Source organism: Triturus cristatus, chromosome 4_1 (assembly GCF_964204655.1).
Source record: "Triturus cristatus chromosome 4_1, aTriCri1.1, whole genome shotgun sequence".
Lineage (NCBI taxonomy): Eukaryota > Metazoa > Chordata > Amphibia > Caudata > Salamandridae > Triturus > Triturus cristatus.
The window spans coordinates 346,864,710-346,878,758 of record NC_140585.1 but is presented as its reverse complement, the minus strand read 5'-3'; the positions used below and the strand labels follow the sequence as shown (position 1 = coordinate 346,878,758).

The 14,049-nt window shown below is 48.5% G+C and overlaps 1 protein-coding gene across 1 annotated transcript in view; it reads right to left on the bottom strand.

Annotated features, from left to right (window-relative positions):
• CCDC91 (coiled-coil domain containing 91) overlaps nt 1–14,049 on the bottom strand; it is a 1,604,885-nt gene that overhangs the window by 260,666 nt on the left and 1,330,170 nt on the right. Inside the window, exon 12 of the mRNA XM_085652331.1 lies at nt 12,720–12,833. Within this exon, the coding sequence (XP_085508457.1) occupies nt 12,720–12,833 (114 nt within the window). The remainder of the gene's footprint in view (nt 1–12,719; nt 12,834–14,049) is intronic.

The following is a 14,049-nucleotide window of genomic DNA, read 5'->3' as shown; positions in this document are numbered from 1 at the left end:
CCAAATACCCTTATGGTGATTGGTTGTAAAGTCAACCTTATAGACCAGCTATCCTAGTGGTAGCATGGACAAGAGCAGTCTTAGGCTAAACTCTGAATGGCATGTGAAGCCAGCTGTGATACCATATATAATCCCTTGAATACCAAATGAAAGGACACCACAACAGATATATATAAAATAAAGTGTATTTATTCTAGTCAAACCCTCAGCACTCTTTATGAGATTAGAGGTAAGTACAACACAGTCTTATTAATGCATACAGTAAGTCACACAGGTAAGTAATACAGTTAGGCCCTAGGGGCCACGCAAACCATATACTAAATAAGTGGTATAAGAACCACTGTCACGGAAATAGAATAGGCCTAGGCCTAGGGAATCGCTGGGGCTACACTACACTAGCGTTAGTTAGGAGGTGGGAGGCCCACGGGATTCGTGTGCAGAGTGGAAACACTCACGCGTAATGCGTAAAAGTCAATAGCAATGTTACAGTTTAGAAATAGATAGATTTAGGACACTTCCGGAGTAGCTAGGAAGTTGAGACTTGAAAACTAGACACTAGGATAGTCACTATCCTGATGAGCACCGGAGTACCCAAGTTACCTAGCCCACAGGCTGCGGGTGCATAGGGGTGAAGATGCGTCGTTTTCGTCGTCGACTCCTATGGATGCCTGAAGAAAGATGCTGACAGGCAGTCAGGAGAGAGTGTCCGGTGGATCCCAAGCCTGGGATCAAGAAGAGAAGAAACCTGCAAGCAGAGGGGACAGAGTCAAGGTCACTAGCCAGTGACCATGTGGGACCAGGAAGGAACCAGGCGATGTCGTGAAGAGTTGCAGGTGAAGGTGAAGCTTGTCGCTGCAGCCAGGAGGACCAGGAAGCGTCGAGGACGACCAGGACCAGGAGGCGAGCTGTCCCACGAAGGCTCTTGCTGTCGGCGGCGTCGAAGTTGGACTAGGACTCACCAAGCCTTGGCAAGCGGAACCCACGAAGAACAAGGGACTTGCTTCTGGTGCAGACCAGGAAGGTCTGGGGTGCTTCTTCTTTGCAGAGAAGCGGGAGCCAGTCTGGAGGAGCCAAACCAGCGCAGAAGATTTCAGGGAGCGTCGTCACAAAGGCCACTAGCCAGCGGGCAAGCAACCGGACAGACGCGGCAAGCAGGAAAATGCTGAAGGGCCCCACGCAGGACTCGTGGAGTGTGGGGGGCTGGTCTTCGGTGCAGATGGTGCTTGGGGTTGGGGCTTCTCAATCCCCGGTGCACAACTTCGAGGGTACCTCAGAAGCTGCGCTGTAAGTTACTAGCCACTTTTCCCAGGTAGCCGGTCCCACGTCGCTCGTCGCCTCCACGGATCTCAGCTCTGCTGCAGATGTGGATGAGGGTCGGAGAAGTCTGGAAATCAAGGCTCTGGTCAGGCTCTGCAATCGGTTCCTCGTCGAACGTTTCACAAAGCAAGGGGTAGTCACTTGATGGTGCCTGTTTGCACAGGGTAGCCACTCCTTGGCTACAAGGGAGATTCTTCAGTCTTCTTCTTTCGTCGAATGTCGAAGGTCCAGAGTTTCTGTTCAGTTTTGCAGGTTCAGGATAATCTAAAGTCTTGAGGCCCAACTCCCACTCTTATACTAATCTGGGGGGCTGGGATACCTGCTAGGTCACGCCTTATGGGTGGGACCTGGGAGGGGGTGGTTACACCCACTTCCCTTTGTCCAGTTTCGCGCCAGAGCTGGGGCTGGAGTGCCCCAGCGCCGGTTTGAACTGGACTATGCAAGGAACACCTTGTGTGCCCCAGGCATGTCTCATTCCTTTCAGCCCACCCTGCCCCAATACACTAAAGGCTGTCTGGGGAGGTGCTAGCACCTCCCCAAGCAGGAAACCTATTGTCCAGGCCTCCCTGGCTGGGATCACTCCCAGCAGCAGGAGGTCAGACTTGTGTCTGTGGCAGCAGCATCCATTTTGTGATGCTGAGGCTTTGGTTAGAGATAAACAGCAAAGTAGGATTTTAACATGTCTCTCCCTCTAGAAGGGAGGAATAATATCCTCATCACCAGAAATGGTATGGGGGTATTATTCCAAAGTGTTAGACACCTTACACGACATGTTTTGATAAAGCCAAACCATAGTTACCATAACCGTTTAAGATTATAAGGCACTTTAAGAGTATATGGTAGGCTATATCATAGAACAGCTATAAGGACATGGTTCCGAAAGCTGCAGACAGGCTCAGCTCATGCTAGAGCACCATCTCACATGTTACCAAGCACTCTGCCTCCAGGATTGTTAAGGCCTGCCATAGGAGTGACTGATAGGTACACATGTGTCTATATATAAGGGCAGATATAGGCATACTATATCTAAGCAAGGGGTGATTACACGACCTTGCCCCAGCTGAGTGATCAGCCAGTTGTGTCTGATTGGAAGGCCAGACCAGGGGTGGCATAATACATGCTGCAGCCCCTGGGAGGCCTAGGGTACACCTATGCCCTGGGTACCTAGGGTACACTATACAGGGTCCAATAAGGTGATCCTTACCAATTGGGTATGTACCTAGGGTACATGGAGTCCATTTTACAGAGAGAGCAGACAGCCTGAGACCCTGAATGGCAGGATCTCAGGCCAACTAAGTCGAAAAACCAGCTAGACACTAGGCAAAAAGTTGGGGGTAACCATAGTCAGATATCCACCTTCCTACACAACCCCCCCCCAAACGAAAGGAGATAAGGCTGGCCTTGACAAGGTAAGCCTCTATTGCCTGAGTGGCCATATAAGGAAGAACCAGCACTGGCATGGTTACCCCCTGTCTCATGGTCCACTAAGCAATCCCTCATCCTAAAGATATCATAGGGTCTCCACCATAGGGAATCTCTACCTTTGGTGTGTCTTTGCAAAGTAAAAGGCTGGTGTTGAGATGGAGTACTGAAGTGAGTGTCCCCTAAGTGAGGCCTCAGCTTCCTCCAATCATCCTCCACCATGGATGCCTTTCTTTCTCTAACTGAGTTGCACTGTGCTCTCAGGGTCAGCCTCTGGCTACCTAAAGCTGGAGGCTGGGTCCCTTTTGTGGGCTTACTGGAGGGACAGGTCAGGTTTGGGGCCCTAAGGTCCCATGTTTGCCTGTGCCCAACAGAATCCCTCTGGGGGAGGTCCCTAACTACCTGTGAAGGGGATCCCTCAGGAATGTTTTTACCCATCACCTGGCTAGGGCAACTACCCAGGCAATCCTCATTCTTTTGAAGGGGGGGTTCTTGTGGACAGGGGCCCTCTTGGGGTCCACTGGCCTCCCTGACCTCTGCAGCCCTGGGCTGACTGAGGCAGGGTAGAGAGAGGCAGGCTACCTGCACCAGACTGGGTCCCACCTTGGAAGGGGCCACTGACATCAGAGGCTCTGCCAGGCCAGGTCTGGCTACCTCTGGGGCAGTTCCTTCACAAGGGGTGAGGTCAGATCCCTGAGGAGGCTGACCTTTTCCTAATGTCTGGGGAGAGGGAGACTTTTCTTCCTCCCCACTACTCTCTGTTTGTGTGGAGTGATCCATAGTTTCAGGCTTCACTACACCTATATCAGTCTGAGTGTGGGCTGAGACCATTACAGCCTTGCCAACCTTTTCAGGAAGGCACTCAGTTTTTGTTTGAGCTGTGACTGTCACAGCTCTGCCAATTTCTACAGGGAAGTCTGTCTGTGCCTGGGCTGTGGCTACCACTGCCCTTCCAACCTTTTCAGGGAGGAAAGCTACTTGGACAGGGGTTGTGACTGGCACAACCCCACTACCCTTTTTGGAAAGGCCTACCATTTTAGAATGGGTGTCTTGTTCAACTCCAGCCCAAGCTGAGAGTTCTAAGTCATTCCCCAGCAAGCAGTCCACAGGCAAGGTTGGAGACACTGCCACCCTTTTAGGGCCAGTGACACCTCCCCAGCTGAGATATACCTCTGCCATGGGATGACTGTTCTGGTTGCCATCAATGTTAGTTACCTGGTATGAGAAACCAGGCAAAAGCTGCTCAGAGGGAACTAGCCTATGGGCCACCATAGTGATGCTAGCTCCAGTGTCTCTGTAGGCCTCAGCTTTTCTACCATTGATGTAGGGTTCCTGTCTGTACCTACCCAAAGTGTTGGGACAGGCAGTGAAGTTGGCAAACCCCATGCCACCATCACAGACAAGAGTAGCTGCTGTAGGGGAATTGGCTAAGCCAGGATCCCCCTGTGTTCCCCAAGAAAACCCAACCAAATTTTTGGGGGCACTCCCACCACCTGGGGGATTACTGCTGACAGTAATAGGTGGTGTGACAGGAGTAGTTGGAGGAACAGTTTTGTTTTTAGCCTGTGGGCAACTGCTGTCAGTTTTCCAATGCCCAGGTGTTTTACACACATGGCAGTAAGGCTTTTTAACTGTGGTAGAGGAGGGAGCTTGGGACCCACCACCCTGTGTGGAGTTTTGGGGCCCTGAGGAAGATTTCTCTTTTGCTTTATCCCCACCCTTCTCTTGAGGCTTGGTGGTATCTTTCTTTTGGTCACCACCCTGATTTTTAGGCCTAATCCTGGTCCTGACCCATTTATCTGCCCTCTTTCCCAATTCTTGGGGAGAGGTCAAATCTGAGTCTACCAGGTGTTGATGGAGAAGCTGGTTCTGACAATTATTAAGGATCTGCTCCCTCATAATCAAGTTGTACAATCCTGTATAGTCCTGCACCTTGCTGCCATTTAACCAACCTTCCAAAGCCTTAGTGGCACAATCCACAAAATCAGACCAGTCCTGTGTCTGTGTCTTCTGGGTGTCTCTGAACAACAACCTATATTGCTCAGTGGTTAAGCCAAACCCATCTATCAGAGCACTCTTCAGGACTTTGTAATTGTTTGCATCCTCATCACTGACTGTGAGGAGCTTGTCTCGACCTTTGTCAGAAAAGGAGAGCCACAAGATAGCTGCCCACTGACTTTGGGGTACCTGCTGTACTTTGCAGGCCCTCTCCAAAGCAGTCATCCATTTGTGGATGTCATCCCCATTCTGATATGGGGGGACTATCTTGCTTAGGTTTCTATGGTCATAAGACCTATCCCTATCTCTAGGAATGTTGCTGCCACCAGTGGGTTCTGACCCACACAATTTTTGCTCTCTAGCCAGAGCAAGCTTCTCTTTGGCAAGGGCAATTTCTTCCCTCTGAATCCTCAGATTAGCTTCCCTCATTCTGGCTTTATGCTCCTTTCTCTCAGGTGAAGTCATTCCCCTGTGAGAGGAAGCATTAGAGATGCTAGAGACATGGGAGTGGATGGATTCCCTTGAAGGGGATCTGTCCCTCCTGCTTCTCTGTGAGTGTCTACTTGTGGGTCTGTATGGGGGAACCCCATGCAAACTCCCATGTAAACTTAAGTTAGCCTGGTTAAGTCTCCTTACTTGGCTCTGGCTGTCTACCTCCCCATCTGAAGCCCCATCTGACTCCTCTGTGGTGGGTAGACCCTCCTCTGCGCCTAGGGCACCTTCCTGAGATGCCCTCTGAGCATCATACTCCTCTAGGAGTTGTCTTAACTGAAGGAGGGTAGGGTTTGCACCCTGTTTTATTCCTCTGGAGGTACACAATTGTCTCATCTCCTGGAATGTTAAGGTATCATACCTAGAGGGGGTCTTCTGCAGACCTGCCCCTCCTGAGAGAGCATCTACTTGATCTCCTCCCAGAGGCATGATCTAGTGAGGGTGTGGTGTGTGCACCTACCTACACTAGTTGTTTCTACTAAACCTCTCTAGTAGTTGTAGTCAGGGTGTGTTACTCCCTTCAACCTACAACCACTAAGTCCAGTAGGACTTAAGTATTATAAACTATGTTATATGTACCTAGACAATATCTGTGTGATCTTTCAATTTAGTATCTCAAGATTACAATGGTATTACAACAGCAAGCTCAGATCCCAACCGCTGCTCACCAATGTGAGAAGTTGGCCTGATGTATGATGTCACTAGTTATAGTGTACACCTTATATCAGTCCAAATACCCTTATGGTGATTGGTTGTAAAGTCAACCTTATAGACCAGCTATCCTAGTGGTAGCATGGACAAGAGCAGTCTTAGGCTAAACTCTGAATGGCATGTGAAGCCAGCTGTGATACCATATATAATCCCTTGAATACCAAATGAAAGGACACCACAACAGATATATATAAAATAAAGTGTATTTATTCTAGTCAAACCCTCAGCACTCTTTATGAGATTAGAGGTAAGTACAACACAGTCTTATTAATGCATACAGTAAGTCACACAGGTAAGTAATACAGTTAGGCCCTAGGGGCCACGCAAACCATATACTAAATAAGTGGTATAAGAACCACTGTCACGGAAATAGAATAGGCCTAGGCCTAGGGAATCGCTGGGGCTACACTACACTAGCGTTAGTTAGGAGGTGGGAGGCCCACGGGATTCGTGTGCAGAGTGGAAACACTCACGCGTAATGCGTAAAAGTCAATAGCAATGTTACAGTTTAGAAATAGATAGATTTAGGACACTTCCGGAGTAGCTAGGAAGTTGAGACTTGAAAACTAGACACTAGGATAGTCACTATCCTGATGAGCACCGGAGTACCCAAGTTACCTAGCCCACAGGCTGCGGGTGCATAGGGGTGAAGATGCGTCGTTTTCGTCGTCGACTCCTATGGATGCCTGAAGAAAGATGCTGACAGGCAGTCAGGAGAGAGTGTCCGGTGGATCCCAAGCCTGGGATCAAGAAGAGAAGAAACCTGCAAGCAGAGGGGACAGAGTCAAGGTCACTAGCCAGTGACCATGTGGGACCAGGAAGGAACCAGGCGATGTCGTGAAGAGTTGCAGGTGAAGGTGAAGCTTGTCGCTGCAGCCAGGAGGACCAGGAAGCGTCGAGGACGACCAGGACCAGGAGGCGAGCTGTCCCACGAAGGCTCTTGCTGTCGGCGGCGTCGAAGTTGGACTAGGACTCACCAAGCCTTGGCAAGCGGAACCCACGAAGAACAAGGGACTTGCTTCTGGTGCAGACCAGGAAGGTCTGGGGTGCTTCTTCTTTGCAGAGAAGCGGGAGCCAGTCTGGAGGAGCCAAACCAGCGCAGAAGATTTCAGGGAGCGTCGTCACAAAGGCCACTAGCCAGCGGGCAAGCAACCGGACAGACGCGGCAAGCAGGAAAATGCTGAAGGGCCCCACGCAGGACTCGTGGAGTGTGGGGGGCTGGTCTTCGGTGCAGATGGTGCTTGGGGTTGGGGCTTCTCAATCCCCGGTGCACAACTTCGAGGGTACCTCAGAAGCTGCGCTGTAAGTTACTAGCCACTTTTCCCAGGTAGCCGGTCCCACGTCGCTCGTCGCCTCCACGGATCTCAGCTCTGCTGCAGATGTGGATGAGGGTCGGAGAAGTCTGGAAATCAAGGCTCTGGTCAGGCTCTGCAATCGGTTCCTCGTCGAACGTTTCACAAAGCAAGGGGTAGTCACTTGATGGTGCCTGTTTGCACAGGGTAGCCACTCCTTGGCTACAAGGGAGATTCTTCAGTCTTCTTCTTTCGTCGAATGTCGAAGGTCCAGAGTTTCTGTTCAGTTTTGCAGGTTCAGGATAATCTAAAGTCTTGAGGCCCAACTCCCACTCTTATACTAATCTGGGGGGCTGGGATACCTGCTAGGTCACGCCTTATGGGTGGGACCTGGGAGGGGGTGGTTACACCCACTTCCCTTTGTCCAGTTTCGCGCCAGAGCTGGGGCTGGAGTGCCCCAGCGCCGGTTTGAACTGGACTATGCAAGGAACACCTTGTGTGCCCCAGGCATGTCTCATTCCTTTCAGCCCACCCTGCCCCAATACACTAAAGGCTGTCTGGGGAGGTGCTAGCACCTCCCCAAGCAGGAAACCTATTGTCCAGGCCTCCCTGGCTGGGATCACTCCCAGCAGCAGGAGGTCAGACTTGTGTCTGTGGCAGCAGCATCCATTTTGTGATGCTGAGGCTTTGGTTAGAGATAAACAGCAAAGTAGGATTTTAACATGTCTCTCCCTCTAGAAGGGAGGAATAATATCCTCATCACCAGAAATGGTATGGGGGTATTATTCCAAAGTGTTAGACACCTTACACGACATGTTTTGATAAAGCCAAACCATAGTTACCATAACCGTTTAAGATTATAAGGCACTTTAAGAGTATATGGTAGGCTATATCATAGAACAGCTATAAGGACATGGTTCCGAAAGCTGCAGACAGGCTCAGCTCATGCTAGAGCACCATCTCACATGTTACCAAGCACTCTGCCTCCAGGATTGTTAAGGCCTGCCATAGGAGTGACTGATAGGTACACATGTGTCTATATATAAGGGCAGATATAGGCATACTATATCTAAGCAAGGGGTGATTACACGACCTTGCCCCAGCTGAGTGATCAGCCAGTTGTGTCTGATTGGAAGGCCAGACCAGGGGTGGCATAATACATGCTGCAGCCCCTGGGAGGCCTAGGGTACACCTATGCCCTGGGTACCTAGGGTACACTATACAGGGTCCAATAAGGTGATCCTTACCAATTGGGTATGTACCTAGGGTACATGGAGTCCATTTTACAGAGAGAGCAGACAGCCTGAGACCCTGAATGGCAGGATCTCAGGCCAACTAAGTCGAAAAACCAGCTAGACACTAGGCAAAAAGTTGGGGGTAACCATAGTCAGATATCCACCTTCCTACAGTGGGGTCCTGAAGAAAGCCTATATACTTAGTTAAGATCATCCAGGCTGAAACATGTCGACCGGTTTTGATACACAGCAGTTTTAAATCAATACTGCTAATTGCGCTGCTTTTTAATCCTACCAGTGGAAGCAAGCGAATAAAGAGTTTTTTGCCCTCACTAGGTAGTTTTAATCTCACCACTGCACATTCACGTACTTACTTCTGTTGCGCTGCGCTTTCACCACACCTGAGATTCACATATGGGATTTCAGCATCCCGAATGAGTTTCTACTACTCAAAAAACATCCCAGAGCTCCTACCTCACAGTGAGGGAGTTGTAGCCCTCAGTGGGACTAAGTTTCCCACTGGGAGGAGAAACCCATATGATGAAGCATGCCACCTATGGTGAGTGAGGGTATTCGTCCTGAAAGGGATCTTCCCCTGTTCGGGGATTTTTGTGAGACTCTAATCCTTCATTTCTGGTATACAAGATTGCACGCTAGTGTAGACCCGAGGAGGTTTTGTGGTATAATTGTATTGTATTAGGGTATTCTCTACTCGCAGGTCTATAAATATTTCCCTTGGACCCTCTTTCCCCGTTTTTCCTGAGCAATGAGACACGAGATGTTCCACAAGGGTGTACAATGAAGCCTAAGTGGCAACCAAGCAAATATCAGCCACCGGATGTCCCTGGTGAGAGCAGTAGAAGTTGCCACAGCCCTAATGGAGTGCCAGCTGGAGGATCTTTTTGCCCAATGAATAATAAAGCGTTATAAACAAGGTTATGCAACGTGGAATTGTTGTACGTTTGGTTTTGGCTTGTGTCTCTTGGCTCCAGCAAAGCCCACAAACAGCTGATCATTCACTCTAACTTATCTTAAAATGTTGATATAGTAACATACCGCACACCTAGTGTGCAGTCAGTTTAGTAGCTTGTTTTCTTTGGTGGGGTAAGAAAAAAACAAAGGGCTTAGAGTGATGGACTGGTGCATGCTAAAGCAAGGCAGACAGCACACTTATGGGGAGCGGTTGTTCTAATGCAAACCAAATTCCTCACACCATCATCTCATCTATATGAGTACTTCAGACCAATGAGGATGCATCAATAACGTTGGTGGCCAGTGACTCCGGAGGACTGAATGGTCAACATAACCTGAGGTAGGAGCAAGCTTATCTACCAAACTCTTCACTTAAGATGAGAGGCTGCACTGATGCTGGAGCCAATGGCACCTCAGGCACCACTGAATGGCCTATGGACTTCATCTGGCATGTGACATCAACAGAATATACAAGGTCATAAGGTCCAGTAGGTATACACATCAGAGTCTTATCACGAAGAAACATTAGATCTCAAATATTTACAGTCCTCTGAATAGGAGGAAAAGCCTTCATACAGATCGTGTTCAACACCGCACATATAACGCCTCTGAGTAGGAATAAGATGGAACTCACTGTCAAAGTGCATTTCCATTAATGCCACTTAAAAATCTGCCATAATCCTGTGGAATGTATCCATAAAATAATTGCCTGCATTAAGCAATCGTGTTAGTTGAATCCAGGCCACACTTCTATTAAAGATGTATAAACCATCACTCACCAGGTCATTTAAGGACTTCTTCGTGTGGCCAGGGAGACTGATTAGATACAGCTTAGTCAATTTCCACAAGAATCATTGTGGTGTATGCAGTGCTCTGGCTAAGCTGTCTGATACAAATACTTTTCTCCCCATGTAGGCAAGCCTCCTAGGCTCATGATTTGAAAGGGCATAGGGGGAAGCATTTTGATTTATTTTGCAGATGAAGTGTGCACCGCCACACTCTCCAGTGAAATGTGTAATATCTGTGTCATAAGGGGCGAGGAGGTTGTGAGCCTGCAAAACATATTCCTCTGTGAGTCCATAATTCCCACTGTGCGTAGCCAGGTCAACTGAATCTTATCCAAAGAGTTCCTTATTCCTGGAGATTGTCTGGGCCCTAGGTAGGTGCTGTTACCGAGGTATGTCATCCAAGCAGGTACAACCCTTTATTTTTGTTTAGGCAGATAATTGTACCAACATTGAAGGTGGAAACCAAGCCAAAATCAGCTCTATGGGCAATACCAGTGATGACGTCAAAGGCAGTGACAAAGACAAGTTCCATCGCCTTAGTAGGCCCAATCTTTATCAAAAGTGACACCAAGACTAGTGTCTGTGAAGGTACTTAGCTGGACCTCTCCAAAAGCCCGTTTGGCCCCCCTTCTCCTTTGTTGATTTACGTAAACAGGTGGCTTCAGGGTTTGAGTCCCCGGAGTTACCAAACCGACAGGATGAGCTCAATCTTTTGAGAGATGGTTGAGGGCAGCTGGGCTGTCTTGAAAATATCCAATATGTCTTGTCGAAAGGTTTCAACTTGGGAAAGCTCGACAAACAGAGATGGAAACTCTTGCTTCCTCTTCTTCTGAACTGGAATCACCTGCAGTGACAATGAGAAAAGCATCAAAGATCAGTGCCACTTAGATTCTTAATTGTTCCAAGAGAGGGGCTGTCTTCTTGAGGAAAAAGGAGAACTTCACCTTCCTGTAGCTTCCTCGAGCTTGTTGCAAGAGGATTCTTTGTGGCCCTGAACCCCCCCCCCCCTCTCTTCCACTATGGAGAAACCATTCATCCAAAACATGTTTTCTCTTGTCAAAAACAGATTGACTTTCCGCTCCCTGATGGTCTTTGGGATCAATGGAGATCAACAGCTGCAGGTTGGGGGTAGTTGTCAGATCCTAGACCTCACAATCTAAAACAATGAGCTCTGGAACCACAAAGCCAAAAGTGCTGAAAAACAGGAACTGACGCCAGTGTGCCAGACAGCATCATACATAGCCAGATATTGTCATATCCAGGGTGGATGGAGTGGAAATTAGAATAGAAAAAGCCAGCACCAAGAGCTATTACAGGGGTGAAAATGTTCCCCGATCCAAATTGGTCCTCAGAGGATAATGAAAAATGAGTTGACGTATCAATCAGAAACCTACATCACTAAGAAGTTCTTTGCATCTCAGATCCTACATTGTTAAACACTTGAACTCCCATGCTCAGGTGTGTACAGTAATAACCCACTGACGTTGCATGTCTGTGTTTTGAGATTGTCAATGTCTGGTCGGTTCCAAGGCTATATCATCCTAAAATGTTACCTGATGTTATGATGATATCGTAGCTCAATTTGTGCTTATTTCAAAAAAGATATTTGGAGTCTCTTTTTGAATATTTAAAATAGGCCTAAGGATCCAGAATTGTTACTAAACAAAAAAAAATTATTCACAGTTTAAATTCACCACCTTTAAAGAGTATTCCGTTTCATAAACACATAGAAAGGAAATTAGTTGACTAATATTGAGGAAAGCAATCAACACTACAATTCGCCTTGGAGGATAAATATTGCAAAATGATTATACATCGTACATAGGTTTGAAAGATATCAAGTTTGGAAAAACCTATGAAAAGTGATATCATGAACATCTTTTTTACGGTGACCAAGTCTCCTAAATCATGGGTTTAATATTGTTTTAAGAAATCATCACATAGTAAACTTGTCCACAGAACATGTGAAATGCTGAAAGTCGGCCTCATAGGCCACTTAGGGCTGGCTCTTTCTACCTGCTTACTAATTGCCAAATGACTTCATCATGGGCTCTGATATTCATGAATTTAAGGGTTCTCAATGATACCCTCATTTCAAAGGAGAGTATACAATGTATCTTCCTGCTCTGACTGAGAGACATCTCCATCACTTTAAGGCTTACAAGTTGACTTGGGTATACATTATGCACTGCTCTTCCCCTGAAAGCGCTCCAGGGTGGCAGAAATAAATCATATTAGCCTCTAAACCAAATGCTGTTGGAGCCCTAGGATTATTAGCATCAGTATATGAGTATAAGGTGCCTGGATCTGAGCTCCGTTGCAAATGTATTGCCTCTATCCAGTCTTGATTGGAACAGCACTTTAAAATCTCATTAAAAGTAAAACTGTAAGTGAGAAGCACATCATCAGCACACGAACAACCATTAGCGAGCACAAATTATTTTTTCACAAGGGGAACCCTTAACTGGCTACAGCCCCGTAGGAGCACTCACCCTCCTCTGCTCCCTGGCGTAGTCCATCAGTTCTTCTCTGGTTTGTCGGACAGCTTCTTGGACGGCCGTCGCGGTCCTTTTCTGCTCCTCCGCGATTGCTGATTTGACAAGGTCCTGTTAAAGATTGAAATCAAAGTGCAGACCAGTCCATGTTACTGTGCTTTTGTCCAATGTAACAGCATATTTCTGTTCGTGTTAATTGCTGCACTTATTAGACTTTGCAAAGCGGGGCAGAAAGGAAAATGAAAACAAACTAAATAAGAACATCAGGGAAGCGGCCGAGTTGTAACAGCATAGGAACATTACAACAGCTTTACAACAAGGGGGACTAAAGAGCTCCGATAGCGGGAGCTGTTCCTGCACAGCTCAGCCTGCCTCTGACATCACCAGCCTCTCTTCAGTCAAGGGGAAGGGCCTTGACGGAGCTAGATCTGCCTCACTGTGCATGGCTGGGGCTCGTGTGGTGGGTGTGCTCTTCTTGCCGGACACCTACAAGGCTGCAGGTAACAGGCTTTTGACAGAACGGAACTGAGTCTGCCAGGAAACCTAGGAAGGTCTTCCGGATCGACTGGCTGTAACTGCTGTGAGTGTGGCGACCATCTTGAAATGCAATCTACACCATCATTTCCAATCAAAGCAGTGGGAGAACAGCCTCGCCTTTCCTCTGTCCCGGGTGGCAGACACAAAGGGGTAAATGGGGGCTTTCAGTGGCTGCTCTCTAGGGGCCGAAAATATAAATGTGCAGGCACTGAGGGCAGGTTTTGCGAAAAGGTGGTGGGGCTCACTTTTCTTTTAGCAGAGACTCTGTGGGCTGACCGACAAAGTCTCCGCAGGGTACCCTCATAAGAGGGCGGCCCCTTTAGTGCCACAAGATGGCACACTGGGCAGCCTAGCGTCCAGAGACCCCTTTGGGGTCCCGCTCGTCACTTCCGGCCGGGGTGGGGTTGGGGAGAGGTATAGAGGTATAAATTCCTCCCCCGCCCACCTGGTGGCCTCTTTGTCCCCTCGCCCGGATGCCGATTCCCTCCCTACCGCTTACCCGGCGTAATCAGGGTGGGGGGGTAAGGATGTTCTAATCTTTTTATTTGTGTTGCAGGCGGAGTTACATGGCGATCCAGAGGCGGAAAGGTACTCAGGGATACCCTCTTCAGGAGCACAAAGGGTGCTGAGGCCGAAAATCACCAGGAAGTCTGTGCGGTGGACCCTGGGGTGCGACGGCGCCCCATCTGTCCGTCCGGCGGTTGGAAACCTGTACAACCGGGGGTCGCTTGAACGCTCTGCCCCTCGTGGGGGAGGGGGAGCGAGAGTTATATGGTGGACCAATGGTTCA